The sequence below is a fragment of the Pongo pygmaeus genome, chromosome 3 (assembly GCF_028885625.2).
Source record: "Pongo pygmaeus isolate AG05252 chromosome 3, NHGRI_mPonPyg2-v2.0_pri, whole genome shotgun sequence".
In the NCBI taxonomy this organism is placed as follows: domain Eukaryota; kingdom Metazoa; phylum Chordata; class Mammalia; order Primates; family Hominidae; genus Pongo; species Pongo pygmaeus.
Genome location: NC_072376.2, coordinates 48,016,867 through 48,030,883, shown reverse-complemented (window position 1 = coordinate 48,030,883; position 14,017 = coordinate 48,016,867). Strand labels below are relative to the sequence as shown.

General features: G+C 35.2%; 1 protein-coding gene across 6 annotated transcripts in view; it reads left to right on the top strand.

The window, feature by feature from the left end:
- The window catches only part of FRYL (FRY like transcription coactivator), a 276,010-nt gene that overhangs the window by 231,855 nt on the left and 30,138 nt on the right, over positions 1 to 14,017 (top strand). For all 6 annotated transcript variants that reach the window (XM_063663636.1, XM_063663634.1, XM_054486860.1 and 3 more), the window contains 6 exons: positions 293 to 387; positions 1,453 to 2,060; positions 2,345 to 2,442; positions 6,572 to 6,742; positions 7,682 to 7,822; positions 10,996 to 11,193. In XM_063663636.1, coding sequence (XP_063519706.1) covers positions 293 to 387; positions 1,453 to 2,060; positions 2,345 to 2,442; positions 6,572 to 6,742; positions 7,682 to 7,822; positions 10,996 to 11,193 — 1,311 coding nt within the window. The remainder of the gene's footprint in view (positions 1 to 292; positions 388 to 1,452; positions 2,061 to 2,344; positions 2,443 to 6,571; positions 6,743 to 7,681; positions 7,823 to 10,995; positions 11,194 to 14,017) is intronic.

Here is a 14,017-nt window from a genome sequence, read left to right as displayed (position 1 = left end):
AGTAATATTTTCAAGACTTGCTGGAGGATTCAGTTTAGATGTGAAAGAAACAAGGATGGTTCCTAGATTTCTGACCTGAGCAATTTTGAGTAAATTGTGGCACCATTACAATCAATTTATACGGCATTGATTTGATGAGTTTGCATCAATCAGCAAGATCATGTTGCCCAAGAGTTTAATCATTTTATAACATAACATGGAGTTTGTTCTAATTTAAAATCCCATTAGGAAGTCCATTGCAGTTTCTTTATTCCAGAGCATAATTAATTAAAATCTGCCTTTTTCCCCCCAGGGATTTGTGATTGAGCTGCTTCTCACATTGGAATCTGCAATTGATACTTTGGCGGAAACCATGAAGCATTATGATCTTCTTTCTGCCCTTTCTCAGTAAGAATTTAAACCAGGCAACCTAATATAGAGAGAACTTGAATAGCTAACTACATATAGCTATAACTTTTAAAATTCTAATATTGTTAGTAAGCACAATACCGCCCAAATTAGATGGATTACCAGTGGGGAGATCGGCCGCAGACAGTGAGGACTTGAGAAAAATCCAAGTGCTGATTTTAGCAGTGCTGTTCTTCTTCTAATGTGCTGGTTAGAGATCTTTCTGCTGCGCCACTTCATTCCTGCCACATTCAGGATTCAGCATCCTGTTGCTCCCCCAGCTATCTGGGAGCCTTAAGGCTCTCCCACCTTTTCACGTATTGTTCCTTCTCCCTGCAGCAGCCTCTCTCCCCACTTTTTCTACCTTGCAAGCCCAGAATTGACTAGTCCTTCAAGTCCCATCCCAAATGTCACTTCCTAGCTAAGCATTTCTAACTCCTTCAGGATAGTGCTAATTATTCCATCCTTTGGGTTCTCATAGTGATTTTTTCATATTTTAATAATAGCAATTAGCAGGCTATAAATTTATCCATTTACGTATCTATCCCCTTTCAAAAGACTTGTCTAACATTCCTTCCTTTTCTATACAGCTGGCAAACATAAAAAGCATTCAGTCAATATTTTCTTAATAAAAATTGGATGTGAGGTAGGAGGAGAAATCGAAAATTTTTGAGCTTAGTTCTTTTGAAAAGAGTGTGTCATTGACAGAAATAGGGACATCAGGACCATCAAGTTTGAGGACAAGACAAATGAAGTCAGCTTTGGACATAATGTATGCCTAAATCTCAGAGCTGAACATTGTTAGCAATTACTATAGCAGAATTTTCTCAGCAAGTAGAGCCTCCTCTCAACTCAAAGGAAACTGTTAGCCACAAGAGAAAACGTACTGTTGTACATTTTGTTTGAATTTGGAGGGAAAACTGAAATTTGATTCAACAAAGTCAGATATACTGAAAAATTATTTTTCTGGTACCAGTTACTATTTTTCAGTGTTTTCAGAAGTAAAATTAATTTAGCAAAAGAAGTGACTGGGTATGCATTCATCTATTCTTTCTTTTTTTTAAGAACCTCATATCATGATCCTATAATGGGAAACAAGTATGCAGCTAACAGGAAAAGCACTGGACAACTCAATCTAAGCACAAGTCCCATTAATAGTAGCAGTTATTTGGGATATAACAGTAATGCAAGAAGTAACTCTTTGAGATTAAGTTTGATTGGTGACCGACGAGGTGACCGGCGGCGGAGTAACACACTGGATATAATGGATGGACGGATAAACCATAGCAGTAGTTTAGCAAGGACTAGAAGCCTTTCCTCTCTAAGAGAGAAAGGAATGTATGATGTGCAGTCCACTACTGAGCCTACCAACTTGATGGCCACCGTTTTTTGGATAGCAGCATCTTTATTAGAATCAGATTATGAATATGAATACCTCCTGGCTCTCAGGCTTCTCAACAAACTGCTTATCCATTTGCCTTTGGATAAATCAGAGAGTCGAGAGAAGATTGAAAATGTACAAAGCAAATTGAAATGGACTAATTTTCCAGGACTTCAACAGCTCTTCCTTAAGGGTTTTACCTCAGCATCTACACAAGAAATGACCGTGCACCTCCTCAGTAAACTCATTTCTGTCTCCAAACATACATTGGTGGATCCTTCCCAATTGTCAGGTGATGTTAATATAATTGCACCAGCACTTTGCATTTTATGCAGTAAAATGTAAACTAATCATTTGTTTTGAAATCTACTAATTTCTGCTTTTTGCAAATAGTCCTAGTTTTTATATGCTAGGTAGCTTAAATTATTTGGTAAAAGCCAGAAAAGAATTAGAAGATCGAGTATCCCAGGAAATGACAAGAAAATGGTTTCTGTGAACCATCTAAAAAAAACCTTTAACTTTTAAAATAATGTGCAATAAAATTGGTTATTGTTTGCTTTTTTTTTGTTTTGATAGGCTTTCCTCTTAACATCCTTTGCTTATTGCCTCACTTAATCCAGCATTTTGACAGCCCAACTCAGTTTTGCAAAGAAACAGCTAGTCGAATAGCAAAGGTAAGCAAATGTTATGCTGAAAGGTAACACTATAGGGAAATTATTTTGTAGTCTATGTTAAAGGAGGGGGAAATCTCTTAAAAATCCTTTTATTGTCACTTCCCTTATGAATTTTGCATTTAAATTTTTATTTTTATGCACATAAAGAACTTGCATAGTAATGGTGTAAGTTACAACTGCTCAAATGACAGTAAATAAAATTATTTAGTTAGAGTAACACTCCTCTGAGTCTTTTTCTGCTCTTTTTCCATACTTCTGCCTGTCTGTCTCTCATTCATTCGTTTATTCACTACCAAATATTTACTGAGCACTGGGTTAGATGCTACAAATACATGATAAGCAAAGTAGATAGTGTACTTTATCATGGGGAATGCAGTGAAGTAAATAGACAGTAATCAGAGAGTCTGATTTGGTATTTTATCGGGGCAGGGGGAGGGTGGGGAGCAGAATCCTCAAGGAGCACACAAAACAGAAGTCTTTCTAGAGGAAGTGATATCTAAGCTGACTTAGGTCACTATCGAAGAATGGATAGGAATAACCAAAGTAAGATCCCTGGATGAGAGGCAAAGAGTGGAGTTCAGGGTTTGAAGTTTTCTAGGCAGAAGAAATTACAGATGCAAAGGTTCTGAGGAAGAAGAGGGCATAATGTATTTTAGGATTTGGAAAATTCTCTGTCCCTTTTTGTTTGCCTTTTTTCCTTTTAACAGTCTTTCTCTTCATCTTCTCTCTCTACTCCATTCTTTTTTTCTTCCTTATTTGGCTCTTTTACCTTCAAAAATCATACTGTTTTAGAAACAGTGATGTAGCTATTTGTAAATCATCTGTTAACATTTGTTTAAAAGTATTATGGCTCTTAACCTTAATGTTAGAAGAATGTGATTTTGATTTATATATTTTTGTAAATCATCTGTTAACATTTGTTTAAAAGTATTATAGCTCTTAACCTTCATGTTAAAAGAATGTGATTTTGATATTTTATATTTTTAGTAGTCCCCTCTCAAGAACAATAAGGAACTCTGAAACAGCCTGCCTTTTGCTTAAATATAATTCATAACTTTTTTCAGTCATTGAGTCTGGAGGAAAAAAGGCTTTTCAGACTGAAAATATAAACAGTTCTAAGAGGGAGTTATATAAATTTACAAGTAGCATACATATAATAGGAAATTTGGTGAACTGGGGGAGGTGAGTGAATAGCAAGATAAGTAAAAGAACTTGGCTAAAGTACCGGGAGAAAAAAAAAAAAAGGAAGTTTTTCTACAGAAGAGAACAAGCAAATAAAATCCCCAGAAAAAGCTTTTTATGTAAGCAATTTTTTTTTAAAGCTGGGATTTGATTAACAAGTAGCACAGCAAGGGGAAAGAGCAAGCATGCAGAAAGCCAAATAAAACCCCCACCTTTCCATGGCCCAGATTGCAGCACTGCTAAGTGCACATTTATCTCCAGGTGCCAGCATAGTAAAGAAGGAAAATACTGGCAACCCAGTGAATCCCATTAGCGGTAATAAGAGTAAGAACCTTTTCACTATCTTGATAAATAACATTTAATAAATGATATGAAAATATTTAATAAAATATGCTCAACACCATCCCCAATTAAATTTCTAAATAAATTAGATAGGGAAAGATTCTTAATATAATTATTCTAAAAGCATGTATTTTAAAAGAGCCATTATTTTAGCTAATGGAAACATCTTCATTTCTTTAATAAAAATGGTGGTGGTAGGAAATAAGCCAAAAGTTGTCTTTTATTCTTGGTTTTTATTAAACTAATCCAATAGAACATTAAATATCAGGAGAGGGTGAAAATTATGACTATTAGAAATATTGCCTTTTGAAAATGATTACTTGCCTAAAACCAACTGCCTGTATTTGCATTAATAAAGTCTAATAGTAATACAAAATTTATTAAAATAACTTTCATTTTAATATTTTAGTGACACATGATTAGAAAATTTGTGTAAACAAAGTTTTTTTCCCTACCTGAGGGGTTGGAAAGCAAATATAAGGGGGAAAATGTAAATTGGTTTACTTGGGGGTTTCAAGAAAATAAAAGGCATAAATCCCCTAAAAAGGGAAGTAGAAGCATTTAAGAGTGGCAACTGAAATGTGTTGAATGATTACTGCCTGCTAAATGCTGGGATAACTAAGGAGTGTGGCCTCCTAGCCTGAAGGATGTTATAGCTCCTTGAATATCGAGCTGCTGATATCGTGACCACAGTAGGGCCATGGAAATTCCCAAATATCTTTTATGTTTTTAAGAAATCAGATATGGCCTTCTGTGATTCATAAATTGTTTTTAAGTCTGTTTTCTTCCTGTTGGACAGCACACAAAGGTTCCCTCTCCGTATGCTTTTAGCAACCTGCAGGATGTGAATTAAATTGGTTCCTTAATTATTCTCTCACTTATAACTGTCAAGAGTAATTTTCTGCCATTATGTGCTCCTTCATTATGCAAATATCCCTAGTTCTACTGTTTGTGCCTTTGGAGAGCACAGAATTTCAAAATGAGGCAACACTTAAGACAAATATTTTTCTCTTTAGTGATTCATTATGGCAAAAATAGTGTGCTAAAAAAGTTTGTTATAAAACACACTCTTTTTGGATCGTATTTTAACCTGGCATTTCAAAAATTCCAAAATTAAATCTGTCACTTGTTCTATTATAAAATTGCACGGCACATATTCCAAGGAATTTTCTCCCTTTTCAAAAAATAAGTTTTTTAAAATCATTCCTTAAAAAAATTATTTAAGAATGTAAGAATTCTTGAAGAATGTTTTATTCTTCAGGAAAGTTTTTTATGTTTTAAAGAATTTAACAACTTGAGAAGTTGTAAAATTATGCGATTTTTAATAATATGTTAAATTATTACATTTTGAAATGCAAATAAGAAATACCAACCCATTTTTTCTTTTTCTTTCTGGTGTCTGTTTTATGGGCAAAACACTACTGCATGAAATCACCTGGTTTTAATGATTTTATAAAATAACTTCCCAGGTACTACTGTGTTAATAGTCTATGCACGACCTTGCATAACCTTTATATTTTGTGCTTGTTCCATGGTAATGTCCAAATGATGAATTTGAGGCCCTCCAAGCCTATTAAACATCTTCTGAATTACCAAAATTAGTGATATTCATTTGAAAGTTGAAGATGTATTTATTTAAAAGGACAGTTTCTTTACCAAATGCTGTAGGTAGTTGTAAAAATACATACAAGACATCCGTAAGATAGAAGAGTAAGGAAAAGGAAAACTAAAAGCAGAAATGACAATGAGGCTAGCCTTTTATGACAGATGGGTATGTAAGAGTAGCATGGCCTTTTTCCAGTTCTGCATAGCTCAGGTGTCCCCTGGGAGAGGCCAGGGAACATCCTCACCAATAACCCAGGGAACAAACAGACTAAGAAGTGCATTCAGTCAGTAAAATTCCCCCCAAACATTAGTTGGTTCAGATTCTTTAATATTGTATCAAACAAACATGAGAGTCAGTACATTTTGGAGTAGGCTCTAAAAGATTGGCCGAGGATCTTAGAGCTTTAGGTGATTTCCTGAAGAGCAGTTTGGGGTCCACCATGCAGATTGTCATCCATTGGAGATTCTGGAATCCAGATTTTATCAGAGCCGCAATGATGTCCTTTGACTGTCACACATGTTGAGGCTGTTTGCAACTGACTGCTCTACTGAGATACCCCGGACACAGCTGGAGGCTGAAGCATTTCCTCCCAGTCACAGCAGCTCGGAGCTTACCTGAGAATTCCGTAGTTATATCTGCCTGTGTAGGCACTTGTGCACTGATCCATCCTGGGTTTGACAAAGCAATTCCAAAATGATGTCCCAAGTTCACACCATACATGGTTTCTGCCAGAGACAGTTTACAGATCTTCAGACTGAATAAGGCCGTACTATTTAGTACCCACAAAGACATTAATCCTCTTTCTGTATTAGCTCTTACTATTCTGTGAAGAATGCCTTGTGCTTTTTTCTCATTTCACTTTTCTAACGTATTGAAGTAAAATGCATTAAAACCAATATACATCTAAATTATTTCATTAAGCAAATACATTTAGCATAAAATCAAGTTAAACTTGTGTCTTTATTTTAGGTGAATGAAATAATTTTATTTGTTTTCTAGGTTTGTGCAGAAGAAAAATGCCCAACACTTGTCAATCTGGCACACATGATGAGTTTGTACAGTACGCACACATATTCCAGAGACTGTTCTAACTGGATCAATGTCGTGTGCAGATACCTGCATGACTCCTTCTCAGATACAACATTTAATCTTGTGACTTATCTTGCAGAGGTAAATTTACCAAAAATATTTTCTTATTTACTATATATAATATGTAAATGTATACACATATATATATTTTAACTACTCTGTGGCACCTTATCAAGTTGATTTATATGCAGAAGCAGCACTGGTATTAACTGATACTCAAATTGTCTGAGAGTCAACATAGTTAACAATTTTTTAAGATAAAAATATAAGTACTTCCTATCAAGTGTAAAAGAAGTTTTTATAAAGGTGGGGTTTTTTTCCATGTCCAGTGTTTATATCCTTATTTACTGTCCTTAAGTGACATGAAACTCAAAATAATATACACTTTACCTAATTAAAAATGGAAAATGGGTTTTTAGTGGTCCTGATCCTAGAGAATGGTTATAATTTTTATTTCTACAAAATTAGGTTTTAGCTTAGAAATCTTTTCTAGAATAATAATTACAGCATACAAAAGTATTTCTTCTGGAAAAGTTTTTAGTTTGATGATACATTTGCTTCCTATCTAAAATATGATTTTGAGGCAGCAAAAAATAGATGATAAAGTAGCCCTAGAACAGCACAAAAAGTTAATATCTATTTGATGCCTAAGAAGTAACTTTATGCCCAGAAAAGTAAATTACTAAGTAGATAGGCGCAAAGAAAAAGTCAAAAGCAAGAGATTCCTAGTCACTAAAAATGTTTGTCAGTTTATAATAAAGTAATACCTACTAAATTAGTTAAGGAAATAAAACACCATGATTTAGATGAAAAGTTATGGTCTAATTCTCCTTTCTGAACCAAGGAAAAATAACAGTAATAGACTCTGCCTTTCACTTTATTAGTCTCTAGATTTCTAATACACATAACTATAAACTCATAGGCTAAATCTGTGTTTTTCAACCTCTTAAATGTAAATATTGAGTTTTTATTCAACCTGATTAAAGTATACTTTAATATTACTTTTAACATTATTTTTAGCTATTAGAAAAAGGATTGTCCAGTATGCAGCAATCATTACTACAGATTATTTATAGTCTGTTGAGTCATATTGACCTGTCTGCAGCCCCAGCCAAGCAGTTTAATCTGGAGATCATAAAGATTATTGGCAAATATGTACAGGTGAGTGACCACAAAACTTACATATAACATTTTTCATCTAAAAATGATTTATAATCATACAATATTGGAAATGCCTTAAATGTCAAAGAATAGGGAAGTGGTTCAACCATAAATCATGTTTTCAGGATATTTGCAATGTGGAAAATGTTCTCAATATAAGTGACAAAAACCAGAATCAGAATTAGTATGATTTCTACTTTTCGTATTAACAATTTCTGTAATGTTCTGTAATGATGGGAGGGAATGCATATACACATTGCAGCAGTCAAAACTCTGGAAATTAGGACTGTGACTCATTGGTTGTTTTTGTTTTTGTTTTGAGATGGAGTCTTGCTCTGTTGCCCAGGCTGGAGTGCAGTGGCGCAGTCTCGGCTCACTGCAGCCTCTGCCTCCTGGATTCAAGTGAGTCTCCTGCCTCAGCCTCCTAAGTAGCTGGGATTACAGGCATCTACCACCACACCCAGCTAATTTTTGTATTTTTAGTAGAGATAGGTTTCGCCATGTTGGCCAGGCTGGTCTCGAACTCCTGACCTCAGGTAATCTGCCCACCTCAGCCTCCCAAAGTGCTGGGATTACAGGCGTGAGCCACCGCGCCTGGCCTCATTGTTCTTTCTTTCTTCGCACCTTTCTGTTTTTTAATGAGATTCTACTTAGTGGGCATACACTACTTTTAGAAACAGAAAACCTCTTTGAAGAGTTTGCATTTTAGAGATTTTTTTTGTGTCTGATAAAAAGTGCCAGACATTTAGAAAGTGGAAAATTAAACTTGATTTAGATGTAAATGATGACAAGTTGGCCTGGTCTTTGCTGAATTTCACCTTTGAAATTCAGTTAAGCTGTCAGTTTGAGCTACCAGTTAAGAAAGGCATTGCTGAGCAGATCAGTAGGATGGATACAACTCACCAAAGAGAACAAGCTCATTAACAACCTTAATAGATTAATATGTTGTGTTACACATTTGCATTCACTGGAGCAGAACTTAGAATGGGAAATACTTAGCTGGCAACGAATTTATTCTAGTTCGTATCTGAAAGTAATAAAACTGTATCAAAATGTTTTCAGGATTCAGTTATGTAATCCAGGTTACCTCTTACATTCCCTTGAAAATCAGTGATTGCAGATATCCAAAAAATGGAAGATTTTCTGGTGGCCCTATTTATCTTGTGTCTTATCCTTCAGTGAGTGAGGCTTTACCAGATAGCAGTTATATCTCTTTCTAAAGCACATTTCTCTTTTCTTCTTACACCTTAAAAAAAAAACTTATAAAATATTTGCTGTATTTCACATAGAAACATATACCACATTGAATTCACTACCTTATGAACCATAGGTACATTTCTTATGTTCAGAACCACAAGCTCAACTTGCCAGTGGACAAGCAGGTAACCAGAAGGAGCATAGATTTGTGGCTAAGTGAACTGCACACTCCCCGTCTCAAAGGAGCAACACAACTTAGCTTCCTCTGGTGGTTTTCATGTTAGAATATGGGTCCAGTGTGGCGAGACTTCTCATTTTAAGAGAAGCTGGAAATCTACATTTTTCTGTAAAATCTCCTAATTTTAAAATGTTGACTCAATTTGTTTTCCAGATTTCTTTATAAATGTGTGAATCAAGATCATATTTAGCTGATGGCTCATCACAGCTGCTGGCTTGTGCTTTATTAAACAACTAAATATTTCACAGAATTGAATTATTGATAATCTTTTACATTTAAATGCAGCCAGCAATATAATTTATGAAAACATCCCTAAAGTTTAGCATTTCATGGTGCCCAGAGATTGTAATTATTTCTGTCAGAAAAAAAATGATGATTATTTCTACTTAGTCATGATTTTGTTAAATATAAACTGTTTTGTTTTGTTTTGTTTTGTTTTGAGATGGAGTCTCTTGCCCAGGCTGAAGTGCAGAGGTGCGATCTTGGCTCACTGCAACCTCTGCCTCCTGGGTTCAAGGATTGTCCTGCCTCAGCCTCCCAAGTAGCTGGAATTAGAGGCACGTACCACCATGCCTAGCTGATTTTTGTATTTTTAGTAGAGATGGGATTTCACCACATTGGCCAGGCCGGTGTCAAACTCCTGACCTCAAGTGATCTGCCTGCATTGGCCTCCCAAAGTACTGGGATTACAGGCGTGAGCCATTGCTCCCGGCCTTTAAACTACTTTTTACAGTGCTATTCTTAAAATGTCACAGTATCATGTAGACCTTTTTATTATCAAGTATTTTGTGTTTTAGGTGTCTTCATAGCAAGATGTTATGAACTCAATTGGATAGCGCAGTTCTGCCAAAGATTTTTTACTTCCTTTTTTTGGTGTCTTAATGGTTATTTTTCCTTCCTCAGATATCAGCTGTGAAAGAATATGTATAACATAATACAAGGTTGAGATGTGATTTTTGGTACCATAAATAAGAAGTAGTTTTTTCTATGTATCCTTTTCAGTGGGTGGTAAAAGAAAGATATTATAAAGTCTTTATCAAACATTGACTCTTCTCTACATATACATCTATCTCATAAATAATTCCTAGATTTTATTGGTAGGAATATACAAAACTAAGACAAGCAGAAAAAAAATTTTTTTAAATAGCCAAAATACGTAGGGAAAAAAAAAAAAACCTCACCCTACACAACTCAGTAATCCCTGAGAACATCACATTAGCATGGTATCTACTCTCAGTATGTGGGGCCTGGGCCATCAAGAAAAAAAGACTTAACTGTATTTTAGTATTTTAATATTTTTATGTCTAAAAAGGAAGGTATTCGTTAAAAAATTTTCATCTGCAAAGACTTAAAATACTTAAATTTTAGAGTCTCACAGCTATAAACCATTCAGCTAAAAGTTGACATATATACAAATCTTTTGTTTACTACTACTGCCAAGTTACTGTATTAGTCTGTCGAAATTAATGATAATTACAAAGCACTTATTGGGAGAAAAGCAAGATATTTCAGTTGGGTAGCATTATTACATGTACAGTATCTGATAAATCTAACAGTACAAATAATAACTTGTGTTTTCTTTCCTTTTGTAACTCAAACCTTTCATTAAGGATCTTAAAAATGAGTAATTTTTACAAGTATTTTTGTAGAAATAATATTTTCATGGTGTACAGTAAATTGTTGTTCTTAGTTGAATGTGCATTTGTAACTTTTACGTGTCAATTATTTTTTAAACCAGAGTCCTTACTGGAAGGAAGCCCTTAACATATTAAAGCTGGTTGTGTCACGCTCTGCGAGTCTTGTCGTACCCAGTGATATCCCCAAGACCTATGGAGGAGATACAGGTTCTCCTGAAATATCCTTCACTAAAATTTTTAATAATGTTTCTAAGGAGTTGCCTGGGAAGACCTTAGATTTTCACTTTGATATATCTGAGGTAAGATGCTCAGAAATTGATGAAGGTACTCTACTAGGAATTTTCATTTGTTTATTTATTCATTCTTTGATTTAACAAACATTGATTGAGCTCATACCCAGTGTTAGACAATATGATAGCTGTTACGAACAACAAAGTGGGGATGGGGGGAAGGCCTGCTGTTAGAAAGCTTACTGTCTGTTAAAGAAACAGACTGTACATTCCCCATCTAAAAGAAACGTCACAACTTAGCTTCCCAACAGTGTTTAGCTTAACAGCTAAACATTGTAATCAACACTTGGCTGGAATACATTAAAAGTGCTAGGGGAATATGTAGCATCTATCTAAAGGAGTGGTTTCAGAAAGGAGCCAACATCTGAGCTGAGTGTTGAAAGACAAGTAATTCTAGATAGGCATCTATGGCAGTTTGGGGAGGGGAGGTTAAATACAAAGAAATAGAGAATGTGTGAATGAAGGCTTGTAAGTGTGAGAAAGCATAGTGTTCCAGACACTTCCAACTAGTACAGCCTACCTTGGGCACAGAGCTCAAAAAAATGCAAGTAGAGTGTGATGAGAAATGAGGCTGAAGGCATAGGAAGGGGCAAGATCACGGGGATCTTGCATTTCATAGTAACAAGCTGGTTTTATCTAAACCAGTAGGAGCTCTTAAAGGATTTTTAGTTGGCGTATTAGGGTTTGCGTTTTAGGAGGATCACTCTAGCCACAGGATAGAAAAAAGAGCAGGGAGGAGGAGAGGACAATTGGTAAGGAATCTGTTAGAAGAATTTGGGCAAAAGATAATGTGGGACTGTCCCAAGACAATTGCAGAGGTAATGAAGAAGGAAGAGAGATGGTTTACAAAAAGACCAAGGAAGTAACTTGATGGGATTTAATGGGAAAGTGGGGAAGAGGCATCAAGGATTTGATGAATGGCCTTGACAGGTAGATTAATGCTGCACCATTCAAGAGAGTGGGAATGCAGGAACAGATCTTACAGCAAGGAAGGAGAGGGGGCAATGAGTTCCGTCTTGGACATGTTGACTCAGAAGTGACCCAGAAACATACTAAAGGAGGTGCCTGGTGGTCAGTTAAATTTTGGGATCTGAAGTTTTAGAGGAAAACTTGGGTGGAAGTAACAAATTAAGGGTTTCAGTGTTGTATAAGTGGATGGCTGAAACCATGGAAGGAAAACTGAAAAGAACAGAAGGCAACAACTAAAGGAAACCTGAGAAACTGGGTATTTTAGGACTAGACAGAAGCAGGGGCCATCAGTCCAGAAGGAACCCTGAAGCCTGGCTATGCTGTATATTAATAAAAATCTCACTTAAAGATTTCTCATCCTTGCTGAGAGTCCCAATTTTTTTTTCCCTCTGGCACCTGAGCCCACTCTTGGTGCTTTGGTGCCATTGAAATGGTCTTTCGGAAGCCAAGGGAGGAACTTTTCAAGAAAGAAGTTATTGATCAAGTATTGTAAGGTTGAGAAAGATTAAAAATTGAAGCTCTACTTACTTTTTTGTTGAAAGAATTATATAGATAAAAAATGTTTTATTGCAGTTTAATCTTGGCATTAGAATTTATCCTAAACTTTATTTTTTTATATAGAAAGCATATTTGTTACTAATTTTTTAGTTAATAATATCTGAGAATTTCTAGCAAGATGTATGTATAATAGCATGGTAGTATGATAGAGAAGCTTGGCTTTCCTTTTCCTTCTGATTCAGAAATCGATCGTGTAACTTAATTATGTTATTTGAAGCAGTGATGCAAATTCTCAAAACATTTTGTATACTTAATTTCAATTTGTTGCATCAAAAATTCCTCAGTACCTGCCATGCATAGGCACTGGAGATACACCAGAGGTATAGAGGCAATCACACATGGTCCAATGGATACATGTGTAGTAGGGAAGTCAGGCACATAAACAGTTTACAGTCAGCATGGTAAGTGTCCAAGTTTGATTACACAGAGGTGGTGGTGGTAGAAGAGAAGGCCTCCTTAAAAGTCTGGAGTCATCATTAAAAGATGATTAGAAGTTTACTTAGTGGATATTCCATGCAGAGGGGCAACATAGGCTAAAACACGGGTCTATAAAAGAGCATGGTATGTTTGGAAAACAAGAGCAAGCTCAGTTTTGCTGGTGTGTGAAGTTCAGAGAGGGGGAAATGGTCGTAGTTGAGGGCTAGGGAGAGAAGGATGATCAGTTGAGCATAAAGGGACTCGTATGACATGCAGATGAGCTTGAATTTTATTTTCAAATGCAAATTTAAAACACTTTACAAAGTCAAATATAAATGAGTTTTTTATTATCATAGAATTTTTACTGAAATAAATTTTGGAAGTATTACACATCAGATTTGTAGTAAGAATCTACATAGAAATGTTCCTCTTTTGTTACTTCAGTATTTGCTAAACCACATTGCTGAAGCATACTTAACAATATGCTTTGAAAAAGCGCCAAAATTTAACAAATATTAAGTCTGAGTGGTAAGAAAACAGATGATTTTATATTTAAAATATAAATCTTTTTTATATTTTCTGAGTTTTGGGTATATTTTATAATCATGGTGGGGAAAGGTGGAGATGGTGGTTTTTAAAGAATGCAGATTATATTTAAAGTAGGAATAGGCTTTCTGATAATCTCAGATGTAAAATTATTATTTCCAATAAAGCCTCTTGATTAAAAAATATATATCTATCATTACCTTTGATCTTTGTTAACATCTGCCTCATGCAAAGTAATTTCTCTCCTCATGTTGTTTTTTTGTTTGTAAAAAATATTATAGGTGCACTGTTAACCCTTTTAAGTTTCTTTTATGTTGAAATATTTGAGCCAAACACTGACATT